We start from the raw sequence: 12,755 nt of genomic DNA on the forward strand, positions 1-12,755 counted from the left end.
GAGCCAGATGCGTTTTTTACAGTGTGCGAAATGCTAGTTTCAGCCTCAGTAGAGGGCAGCACAATGTTAGCGTTCTAAGAGGTTTTTCCAGCTGATTTCCATGTATGTTGGAGAGGAAACCTTTGTATCAACATTTTATATTGGAGAGGGAACCTGTGTATCAACATTTTGTGGTTTACAGTTCATTATGAATGGGTTTTGATTTTTTTAAAATTTTTTTTTAAACAGGGAAACTAGTGTATGAAAGAATTCTGTCAATGTGCATGGACAATCGTGTCTCTTTGCCAGGTAACTTTATGTTTGTTTCTGCTGTGCTCCTAGAAAAATCATTTCTGAACTAATTTGAGAAAGATTAAATAGCACCCATGCTACTTTATTTCCTGTGAAAAAAGCTCCGATTTGAACCTAGTAATTTTTAGTTTTTAACAGAGTAAAATCCATTGCTTTTAGTTTTCATCATTCACAGTATTTTTGCAAGTTTACATTTTAACTGTGAAGAATATACAAACAAAGCTGAGAGTCTCGATGTTTGGTAAATAGATGTTTTTGTTGCTACACAGGAAACAGTTGATTGTTTTGCTTTAATTAGGGAAGAATTTTGGAAGAAGGAGCAGGCTGTCAGTATGATCTTTCTAACTTGGGCCCTTTTCATTTTTTCACTTGAAATTCAAACACAATGTAAAGGTTTAATTTGACATTTACAGTAGAAATGTATATGGAAGTACTTCTTTAGGAAGGCAGTGAAACATTCCATTGAAATATGGGCTTTTCTTTGCAATTTGGAGTGAATTAAGTGCATGTCCTTGAAATGTGAAACATTCTTACTCTGTTGTTGGCAACGCAACAGTACCATTAAGTTACAGTTAAATCCATAGGATTTGAGCCAGAAGCTTGAAGCTAGCAAGTATTTAAATTTTAAATAAACTCACAGAAAATACTTAAAATAAATTTGGTTGTTGCAGCTCTGTAAATTGTTCTTGTAAATGTCAATGAAGGCAGACAGTTCCTGTAGCATGTCGTGATTACTAGGCACGATTACCGCTGTTCTGGAGAGCTGAGCTCATGCTGCAGCTCTGGAGCTGCTGGGGTCATTCCTGGTGGGAACTCCCCAGTCAGCTGTAAAAGTGGGAGGGAGGAGGAAAATCTGTGCTGTGCTTGCTGTGCATGGCAGTGTGAACCCAGCCTCCGTGCTCGTCCCGTGGGAACCAAGTGAAACAAAGTTGGACAAGAGCTCCCGTGGTCCTGGGTGAGAAAGAACAGCTTCCTGTACTCAGTCAGCATCAAGTGTGTGGCTTCTCTAGTCTTGGAAGTGGGAAACTTTCCTGTGGAACAGGAGCTTCTCGCCTTTTGGGGGCAGCGATCGGAGAGCACTGCTATTTTAAAACTGTTTCACAAGGAGTTTATAAGCAGACCTTCACAGCAGAAGCTGCTTGTGTAGTTTTATGACTGAGGGAAGAGGGACCTATCCTTCTGAACCACCTTGCCTCAGACCTGGGTAGATCCCGAGAAGCCTGTTTTGGCATTCTGTTCCAGGGAGTCTCGAGAAAGAGGAGGCAGTTAGCCATGCAACTGCATGCCCGCCTGACCGGAGCACTGTCACCGTAACCCATCTTTTCCACCCCAGGGTGGCAGCTTTTTCCTGCTGGCAGCTGACACAAATAGTCCCAGAGCTCATGAGGGGAGAACTGTGCTGCAGTGTTAGATGTTTAGCACTCAAAAACAAATGTTCTGTCAGTGTTTAATATTTTCTACTTCTTGCAATATCGTTTTAAATAATGTTCTTCAAAAATTGTATTAGCCTTTTAAAGTAAAGAATTTGAGTGCTTAAATCTCTTTTATATGTATGCATTGTTATAGATTTATAGACATGTATTTGTTATGGATTCCTTATATTATGTGGTTTTTTTACAATTTCTGCTTTTGGGGGGAGTCGGACATTAGATTCTGGAATGTCCAGCTTCTGGAATGTTACTTAATGCAAGGCGGAAGCTCTAGTTACCTTTTCTCGCTCTCTATGTACTCAGCCCTTACTGAATCAAACATAATACCTGTTTATATGGTGTGCCTAACTTCTTGTTGAAAGGAAAGAAAATACAATTTTAAACCCATAATGAAAAGTGACTTGTTTCCAGAAAGAATGTAACTATTTCTGTGTTGTTTTCTTTCCCCAGACAATTTTTCTCCAGAGTGTGTAAACGATACTGCTAAAGAAACTTGCTTAAACTGGTTTTTCAAGATTGCTTCAATCAGAGAACTCATTCCCAGATTGTATCCTTGTCAACTGAGACTCTTGGAGCATGTCTGCAGGTTTTTCACAGACTTTTCAAAAAATGGACGTGTTTGTTTCAATAAAACCCACAACAACTTGATGTTTATACTAACTTTGTTTTGTTTCTTTCAGGCTCTATGTTTTAAATTTTAATTTTGAGTCATGTTTCATAGTAAACTGAATGCTGAATTACTGGCTACGAGCAGCATGGGAGTGATAAAGTAGAGCTGATATGTGAAAACTTGGGAAACGAAAATCTTGTAGAGGAATAGTAAAAATCAACAAAGTGTAGTGAGATCAATTACAGAAGGCCTTGAAAAAGTTTATTCAATATGTATTTGGTGTGTAAGTTTGTTTATGTGGTTTTGGTGTGTAAGTTTGTTTATGTGGTTTTAAATGCCGTGCATCTTGGTTTTGTTCCTTAACTTGGCTTCATTTTAGTTACGTGGAAGCAGCAATACTGAAGTGCAATAAGTTCCTATCCAAAACGTAAGAGTTAAATGCTAAGTGTGGGAAAGAAGTGAGTGTGTAGGCTTATAAACTAATTTAAGGAGTTAAGCATGCAAGTTCCATGATTAGTGGTGGATAGGGTCTTAATAGGTCTGAGGAAAAGCAGCACTGAAGAGTTTTGGAGTTTTTGGTGAGAATGCCATGGAATAAATTCAAGGTGAACTGTGGTACAGTTTGGAATGCAATAGTGTTTGCAGTTTTGGAATATACGTATAATTGTGACGTGGCTTCAGTGGCTTCAGATGGTGGAGGGGGAAGCAAGACTGTTGAGATGAGGGCTATGGCAAAAAGACAGGATAGAAAACTCAAAGGAAAACATTGATGTGTTGTATTGCTAGAGACAGAGTTGCAGAAACAATCTAGGAACAATGAACCATTATCTTTTGCAGATCTTGGTATAAGCTTCATATGTTTCCAAACAGTGTCAGTTGCTGAGCTGAAAGTGTTCCTTCACGTGTAATCATCCTTTTTCAGTTACATTTTGAAATGAGTGTTGTAAGCCAAATTGCTACTATAGTGACAACTTCATTATCCCTAAAAAGCAGTCTTTTACTGGAATTGATGGGCCTCATCTCCAGGCACTAGTACAACTCTGTCAAAAAGGACCGGTGGGAAAATGAGACATACAGGGAGTTCTGCCAGTTCCACTTCAAGCTTTCTTCACATTGAATTACAGCCCTTCTACAGCTCTGCTCTTCCTCCAAACTTCAGGAGGAGTTTTTTTAGTTGTGCTTGTCTTTTACAAGCCAAGCAGCCAACCTGGCTGTCTTCACTACTCCTAATGGCAAATGCTGCAATTCGAATACAGGGTATATGTTACTATACACATAAGTTTTACTTCGGAAATAAAATTTTGTGCTAATATGCTTCCTCTTTGGTAGATGTTTCTATAACTCCCACTCGGTTGTTAATCTACAAGGCAACTACTGAAGTTATCTGTAGGTGATATAATTCTGATATTGATTGTTAAATCTCATTTTCATTTCTGAAAAATCTTAACAGGGGGATTTCAGAATGTCTCCCACGGTTAACATCTATGATTAGAGGAATTGGAGATCCGCTGGTTGCAGTCTATGCAAGAGCATACCTTTGCAGGGTAGGCTATCGTTTAACACTTCAGATCTGTATCAAAGATTTACTGCAGCTAGCTCTGCCACTAAATTAAAATTTCTTTTAACTACTGTTTTTATCTGAAGTAGTCAACACCCTGTCTCTTCCTCCTAACAAACCAAAAAATAAAATTTCTCTTTTGTTTTAATAATGGAGAATCTTCCTTTTAGTGTTTTATAAAAAGTAAAAATAACTTTATATGCTGCTTCTTTCTCTTTTCTTTAGTAATATGCCACATTTTTATTTTCTGATATTATTAATCCATGTTATTGAAAACAGGCCTGTATGGATTAGTTTCCTTTGCAGTTCCAGCTTTACTACATAGGCCTTGTGTTTGTGCATCATCTTGTATTATTTATCAATATTTTATCTATATCTATCTATATATTCATATTTTCCTTTGCGATCCTTGCTTCATTTTGCCCACGGAATAAATACACATGATTATAAGCAATTTCTGAACTTTGACTTGTAAAATGTTCTTCACTGTAGGCTGCATACAATGAACGTAGGCTGCTGCAGTGCAAGCACTGGGGTAGACATGGATTTCCTCGTTGCTTACGGATACTTGGAGCTGATGTTAGGAGAACCATGCTTAAACGCAGCTGTAACTACCTCAGGGTAGTTGTTAGTGGCTGTAACTATGTAACAAGGAAATAATCAGTCAAAAGCACGTGATGCAATGCCATTTATTGATTTGATGCGTGTGACGAGGTGTCCTCTGGAAAATGCATTTTTGTCTTCCAGTTGAAGGAGAATCGTAGGTGACAGATGCAGATAAAATCTTTCTCTTTCTTCTAATACAGGTTGGGATGGAAGTGGCACCACAACTTAAAGAAAGCCTTAACAAAAATTTCTTTGACTTTCTTCTAACATTTAAACAAGTAAGCAAATAGGGTTTTTATTCACAAAATCACATAAATACACTCATTAACAAAACTACTGCATACTTTCAAAAAATCTTTGAAGTTTTTAAATGTAGGTTTAGGTATGTTCATGTACCCAGATATAGTACGGGAAATTTTACATACATTCTGGTACGTTGAAACTGCTCTATTCAGCATGTGTCTAATAATACATGCTATGAGCTTGATAGTTTTTCCCCAGCATGCAAGGAATGCTTCAGAATATCTGTGTATCTTTGTGATCTTGCGTGTTGTCTTTTCTGTTCATACACAAATTTTGTCCAGTTTATCAAAGCTGCTATTAAATACCTTTTCACAGCAACATGTTTTTGTCTTTTATTTCAACAGATTCACGGTGATACAGTTCAGAATCAGCTGGTAGTACAATGTGTGGAAATTCCTTTGTATTTGACTCTGTATTCTCCTGCTATAGACTGGATTTTACAGTGTATTGCATACCGTGCTCCTGAGGTAAGGAAGCATGGTAATGCTTGATACTAAAGGAAGTGTTGGGATGAAGAGTTAATTTTGCCTATTAAAAAAAAACCCCTGAGTCGGTACTTACATGAGTGTGAAAGCGAGTATAAAGAGCTGAGATTCGACTGCTTGTTTCTCTCCTACACAGGAAGAATGTTTGTTTCCACAAAGCTCAAATTAGACCACTTTAAATTCATAGGCAGTATTCCTGTTTGTTTAATCTTTATTTCCTGAATTCATTAGTTTCTTCTGTCGTACAGATATAAACATGATTTGAGTAAACTGTAGCTTTGTAATTACTTAACTTAGTCAACAGGCTATTTTAATCTCTGTCAGTCTGTGTTGCATTCTATGGCAAAGAGTTGGTAATCTTCACCTCTCCTGCCAGAGGTAATTGACCTTGGTGGCAAATAGTAATTATTTTGAGAAATGGCTGAAGGATTGCAAATTTGACTTTCCTGAAACAGTGTTTTTGATTAAAATGTCACTGTATATTTGATTAAAATGTGCAGTAGGTGTCTTTTATGTTGTACTGCACCATTGTTTTCTTGTGTTATAAATACAGGATAAGACAAGATTATTGGAATGTATAGGGTAGGTAATTAAAACAGCTTTTAGTAGACTTCACTGCAGTAATTAAAGCTGAATTTATTTGCAGAGTCTTTACTCACTAATTTTTATAAGTAATTCTTCCAGGTTCTGCTTACTGAGATGATGGAGAGATGCAAAAAACTGGGGAATAAGTAAGTATTGCACAACGTAGAAGACATGAGTCCATAATGAGTACCCATGAGTTTCTGTAATAAAATTCTCTTGCTCCCTTTTGAAAACACTTTTGGATGCATAGTATAGCTTTTGTTCTCTCAGTAGCTTATTAAATCATGATTATGGACATCTGTTTTCCAGAGATGAATCCTAAAATATGGTAGATTACTTGTAGAGCAAAAATTAAATTAATTAAATTGGTTGCTGTATTTTGGCTCCTAAGCCAACGTTTAGGACACGTAATGTGTTCTCCATCAGTTGCGTCTCTCATCCCTGGTTGTACTTCATTTTCCCCTATTTTCCTCCCCTTCCTTTCCCCTAGCCTCCACTGGCTGCAGTCAGCCCATACGTGCATTTTGCAAGGGAAGTTGTAAAGCAGCTGACACCTTTGGAAGACGGTAATATTTAGGCAACCGTGCTTTTTTTCAATATTAAATTTCAACATTAAAATTAGTATCCCAGAAGTCTGTGTGCAGCTAATCACCTTCAGTGAGTAGTTCAGGAAGATGGTCTGGAAGTTTTGGATTTACTTTCTGAGTTGTGTGAATGCAATTTGGCCGCTGATGAGCTCATCTCAGTTCATTTTCTTGGGTAGGTAGGCTGAGTTCTGTGAAAGTGTTCAGCTACCTATTTTTTTTCTGATGCGCCTTGCACAGTCCAATTCTTCATTGGCTGAGCAACTAAAATAATGTTAATCACTTAAATGAGGAATGCCAGCATTAGCATTCTGTGACTGAGCTAAGGAGTGTGGAGAAAGTGTGATTTAAAAAATATGATGCGAAGATACTATTGTATCAGAGTGTATAATATGGGTAAAAATAATCCACGTACTCTGCTGTATTCATTATTTTGTATAGGTGTTGATTTGTTTTGTGGAACTTATTTTTAAATCACCTTTTAGGATTTCTAAAAAAATGGGCTAGGTGCCTTCTCTTTGTGCCTGTCTGCTCTTTGAAGGAAAGACAAAATGATGAGTATAATAAGGGGAGGGGGGTTAAAGAAATGTTTTTGGGAATGTTTTATTGGGAATCTGAATAATCCGGTTTAGATTATCTATAAAGCACAGTAGTTTCTTTTAAAGTGGAGTTCTGTGGTTTTATGTATTCTCAGAACTGTCAAAATACTACAAAGCAAGAGGCATCAGTATATAAATCTTTAAATAATCTCAGTATTTTCCATTAACTATGTTGGAAAAGTGAGAAGTGACAGCCTGCTTCTCTGTATAGCAAAGCATGTGTCTAGTGAACTGGAAGTACTTGTCTAATCATAAAATGCAAATTCCAGTCAAATTGCAACGGGACCACTAATGTTCAGTCAGAGAGGATGCTGGGCTATTTTAAGCATTCCGTGGAATTTCCCTCAAGGTAAACTGCCCCATATTCAGACTGTCTGTTTCAGATAAGTGAAGGACACAGTGGCACATGAGGCCACTTCTCTGCTAACTCATGACTGCGTTTGCCCAAAGGCATTGCCTTTTGAGTGATACTAGGGTTTGTTTCTAACGTTTGCATAATAGTATCAGTAAACTGGGTTTTACATTAACGCAATGACATCACTCTTCCATCAGTAACTTTGGCTGGATAGTAATTCAAATATGGGTCTAAATGATTAATCCTAAATGTCTAGATATGTTACTGCCAGTTATTGTATGATAATGACTGGAATTATTTTAATCCTAACAATGCAGCTGCTAGAGGTCTGACTTTTATAATGCATATAAATATTTTAATTCACAACCAAGATTTGCCCTGCCAAAGTATACTTCTGAACCGTACTTAAAAAAGAGAGAGTAAGTTTTGAAGCATGTCAGCTACTGCTGGTTTACTTTATCTTTCTAGCAAACTTCTGGCAAAACGATGGCTTCAAAAAACCTGTGTGGAACAATTATTCTACAGGCTGGGTTACCTTTTCCTTGTCTTGATGGCTTAATGTTTTCTTGCTTTGCTTATGCACTATTACTCCTCACCAGTGCAGTCTCAGTTTGTGAGGGTTTTTTCTTCCTTCTCCCCTTCTTTAAATTTAGAATAGATGCTGGTCAGTTGTTAGTCTAAGAAGTTCAGATTAATGTAAATGAAGGGACAACAGAATTTTAGTTGATGTTGAGCTGTATTGATTTGTGTTATTTGTGTTGATTGCAGTGCTTTGCTGTTGAATTCAGTAATGTCAGCATTCAGAGCAGAGTTTATTGCTGCAAGATCTATGGACTTCATTGGCATGATTAAAGAGTGTGATGAATCTGGATTCCCAAAGGTAACTCTTTGTATGTGATTTGTAACAACTCCTGTTGGTTGTCTGATAGAGTTCTTTATACTCTTAGTTGCCTACGAAACTTGCACACAATTTAAATAAAAGGTGGTTCAATCCAAAAAAATCTTTCTGCACAGTGTATCTGCTAGGGCAGTGTTGGACAGACACATATCTTCTGCTTTTAATTCAAAATTTCTCATTAACTTTCAGCATCTCCTCTTTCGCTCCTTGGGATTAAACTTGGCGTTGGCTGATCCCCCTGAAAATGATCGCCTTCAAATATTAAATGAAGCCTGGAAGGTTATAACGAAGCTGAAGAACCCACAAGTGAGTTATTGTCCATTCTGTTTCCCTACCAATTCTGTGTTTAGGGCAAAATTGTAGCCATTGTTCAGTAAGCATATGCTTAGCATGACATGGCTTACCTTTTCTAGATAAAAAAGTTGCCAAAAATATGATATATGATAATATCTTTATACAATCCCTGCTTTTCTCAGCTCTACTTACATACGTAAGCACTTTTGAGGTTTGTCATTAGCGCTAGATCTTTAGGTCTGCATGAATCATACCTTAAGAGTTACTCTTTTAAGTGTATTTTTGTAAGTCTGTTTCTCATAACTTCCTCTAAATATTGGTAATCGTAAAACACGTGTATTTCTAGGATTATATCAACTGTGCTGAAGTGTGGGTGGAGTATACATGCAGACATTTTAAGGTAGGCGAAAATTACTTTGTTTCCTTTGATGGTTTTGTGATGCAGCTGAAGTGGCTACATTAGCAGTTTTATTAAAAATGGAAAAGCTATGATTATTCAATATAAGTGTGTAGGACTTCAGTAGTGAATGAAAAAATGTTCTTCCTTTCATGACAGATGAATAGGGACAAAAGATGCAGCTTTGAAGTGCAGCTTGAAGATGCAGCACTTCCCAGCACTGCACATTTCTTATCCTCTTATTTTAATGGCAGGTGGACCAGTTTAGTTAAGGATTTTCTGGAGCTATGGCTGAAGTTCCTGGCTTAACTAGAGCTCTGTAGAAAGCTGATGCTTTGGCAAATGGAAGTAAATTATCCTACTGGTTTTCAGTGACTTGATTTATGTGGTGATTTCATTACTGTATTTTGTAACCTGATTTCTTGCTACACAGAAGCGAGAGGTCAATACAGTTTTGGCTGATGTTATCAAACACATGACTCCTGATCGAGCATTTGAAGATGCTTACCCACAGGTAAAGAACTTACTTTGTGAATTCTGTAAAAATCTGATGTGCATTTTCTTAGATGAAATTAATTCTAAAACATTGCTGATGTCTCATACCGCAAAATAATTATTTTTAAACACTGGCTATAATTTGGGAAACCTTTTGGAACAGTGTAATGCTCTGACTTGTTCCTCCTATTTTCCCTGCACAATCTTTCAGTCCAGAGAAATGCTAAACCAGAATGATTTATGTATTTAGAGTTAGCAATAGCTAACTCCTACATCAACAGTAATATTCTGCTGAAGAAAATTATCAATCATGGCAGGCTGTTTAAACAGAATTAAACCATAAAATAATCCATCTCTACTTGACATTCTTAAGGCTTCAGTGAATTATCATGTCCAGTTCTTGAGACTGCATGCCATGTGAGATATGGATTAGTTGAAGTGGTTCTAGAGGAAGGTTTGTGTGGTTAGATAAAGTGCCGACAAAAGACGATTTAACAAACTGGTTTGGGGTTTTTTTTGTTTGTTTGTTTTAGTCTAGAGAGCTGGAGGACATGCAGATTATAAATCAGAAAAATCTGCTAACTATAAAAAATAAAGAACAAATAAAGCCTGGGCAGGCTGGTCAGCCTCTGTTCATATGAGTTCTGAAGAGCATGTTGGAAAAACATCTGTTAAGAACAGCATAGCTGTAGTTGATCCTGCTTTGGGGAAAGAAATTACATTGATGAATGCTTGAAGTGTCTTCCAGCCCAGTTTTCTATGAATAACTAGAGAAGAATAATCTCTGGTGTGGATAGCCTTAATTTAACTTGTATTACAATCATTTTCCCTCCCTTTCTATTTTTTTTCCTTTAGCTGCAGTCAATTATTCACAAAGTTATTACGTATATCCATGACTTCTCTCTGCTTTTTTCAGTGGTAAGTGATGCTCTGTTTAATAAATTTTTAGGAAGAACTACTTTGCACTGTTTCTGCAAGAGAATTTACCTGACTTGGATATTTGGATTGTTTGCATTTTTTAAGAAGATAAGTGCAGAAACGTTTTGAAAGCTCTCCACTGCTTGCTACTTAAATATTTGTTATTTCAACTCCAATTTTCTATACTTTTTTAGGCTGCTAGATTCTCTAAGTTTGTTTGTTACTATGGCATAAGTGACAATCAATGGAAGATAAAATACCATTTATTTATGTGTGTGTGTGTGTGTTCATGTAGTTGCTGATAGCTGTTTTTGTCTTATAGATATTTGCCATGCTTTATCATAAGGCTTAAGTTTAGCATTGAAGCAAAGTGAAACTTGGAGAGGTCAGAGGCTGCATATGAGGTAGATAAAGAGAAACAAAGACAGTGTATGTCGAAGTACTGAAAACAGTTGAAGAATAAAATTCAAATCCTGTGGATATGGAGTGAAGTCTTGTTCGCAGATTGCTCAGATAATTCTGAAAAACTTACCCTTACCTTAAGATGGTACAGAAACTGAGTATTTTGATATCTTAACAACCTAAACCCTTTTCTTTGAAGACAATTTGAATGTCTTGGACATTCATAAGTTGCCCTGAATATGTGCAAAATGGTTGCTGGTGTGTGGCCTGTTTTCATTGGTTTTAATATCCTGCCTTTTTTTCCCATAGATGTCTGAATTTATAATGATCTTAAGCTGTGTCAAGCATATTATTGCTTTTAAAGATTATGCAACATTTGATTCAAACAGTTCTGTGGTTTGTGTTTTATCCTGGATCACTGCAATCAGTAAATTGATACACCTTTCAGCCATCAGCACTTTTCCATTCGTTCCACACTTTCATCCTTCAAGATGAGTTACTGTCTTCAAAAAAGATTAAAATAATTTTAACTAAACCAGCTATGATTATAAAACTTATCAAAAATATTTATTGTTTTACTGTGTTGTTTGTAAAATACCTAATTTTACTTTTTTATGTATTTGTTCTTTCAGGAGAAATTCTTGCCGTTTCTGGATATGTTCCAGAAGGAAAATGTGAGAGTGGAGGTTTGCAAGTGCATCATGGAATCTTTTATTAAGTAAGTGGAGAGTATGCAGATCAAATGCACTCTGGAGGATCTGGAGAATGTATTGAAAGATTGCTGGGGAAGATGAGTCAGTATATAGGCCACTTAGCTTGTGAAGGTGTTCCAGGCTGGGGGGGGGGGGGGAGAAAACGTGTTAATTTTGTTAATCTATTGATTGACTGATTAACTGTTCACAAAGAAAGCTTAAGTTGAAGTAATCACATTGATGCTGACTTGCTGTGAATTGTCAGAATTGTCGTTCTCTGAGCTTTTTTAAATTTATGTTGCCTTAGTTGGTTTATGAAATTTATTTCATATTCCAGCTGATGTGACAGTACAGAACGTTTTACCTTGGTACAATGGAGGAAGAGAGACAGTCTCTTGTTACAAGCTCCATTATGTAGAAAAATGGATATTTCCCCAGCTGAAAATGAACTTAGAACATGAGGCTTCATCTTCAAATATTGTAAAAGTCAAACAGTCCTTCCCCCCCCCCCCCAATAATTATCAGGTTCCTTGAAACACTTTTTTTCTTTTTCATCTTCCCTTCGGGTTATTTATATACACTGCTAAGCCTGCCCAAGCCTTCTCTTCTCTGGGCTAAATAGTCCTAGCTCTCTTGGCCTTTGCTCCTATGAGAGATACTGCAGCCCCTTAATCATCTTAGAGGTGCTCCACTGCACGTGTGCCTCTGCACCTAAATGTGACACTTGCCCTTCCTGACCGTCCATCAGTAAATGAGAAACTATATTGCTTCTTGGTAGATCGAGGATTGCTTTGTTTTGACGTTCTTAGATTTCCTCAGTGTGTCACATCGAGCTTGTTGTGTCCCTTAAGGAGTCAGATTCTGTAGCTTGGCAGAAAAGCTCCGTGCGTTAAGATAATATTTCTTGACTGGCATTTGTTGGAATTTTGTGTCTATTAACCATGTGATCTTTGGAGTTCTGTTTGTTAAAAAATGAATATAAAACTTCTGTAGGGTCGTACAATGCTGATGATCGGAATTACGCATTAAATCGGTGTTACTTTATTCATTTTTTTTCATTTTGTCAGAGCAGGATTTTTCATCACTTTTTCTAAAACATTTTATAGGCATCAGCAGGAATCTACAAAGGATCCTGTTATACTCAATGCTCTTCTGCATATCTGCAAGACGATGCACGATTCTGTGAAGTAAGATTAACTTTACTCATGCTAATAACTATCGTTTATGCGAAGTTTGCATGCTTGTTGTACAGT

The 12,755-nt window shown here is 36.9% G+C and overlaps 1 protein-coding gene across 1 annotated transcript in view; it reads left to right on the forward strand.

The window, feature by feature from the left end:
* VPS35L (VPS35 endosomal protein sorting factor like) overlaps nt 1-12,755 on the forward strand; it is a 54,790-nt gene that overhangs the window by 12,233 nt on the left and 29,802 nt on the right. Inside the window, exons 9-22 of the mRNA XM_063344215.1 lie at nt 229-288; nt 2,172-2,268; nt 2,711-2,758; nt 3,782-3,875; nt 4,696-4,773; nt 5,143-5,265; nt 5,968-6,014; nt 8,175-8,286; nt 8,494-8,610; nt 8,945-8,998; nt 9,429-9,509; nt 10,346-10,408; nt 11,443-11,528; nt 12,609-12,689. Of these exons, the coding sequence (XP_063200285.1) occupies nt 229-288; nt 2,172-2,268; nt 2,711-2,758; nt 3,782-3,875; nt 4,696-4,773; nt 5,143-5,265; nt 5,968-6,014; nt 8,175-8,286; nt 8,494-8,610; nt 8,945-8,998; nt 9,429-9,509; nt 10,346-10,408; nt 11,443-11,528; nt 12,609-12,689 (1,141 nt within the window). The remainder of the gene's footprint in view (nt 1-228; nt 289-2,171; nt 2,269-2,710; nt 2,759-3,781; nt 3,876-4,695; nt 4,774-5,142; nt 5,266-5,967; nt 6,015-8,174; nt 8,287-8,493; nt 8,611-8,944; nt 8,999-9,428; nt 9,510-10,345; nt 10,409-11,442; nt 11,529-12,608; nt 12,690-12,755) is intronic.

This window comes from Chroicocephalus ridibundus, chromosome 8, assembly GCF_963924245.1.
Source record: "Chroicocephalus ridibundus chromosome 8, bChrRid1.1, whole genome shotgun sequence".
Classification (NCBI taxonomy): domain Eukaryota; kingdom Metazoa; phylum Chordata; class Aves; order Charadriiformes; family Laridae; genus Chroicocephalus; species Chroicocephalus ridibundus.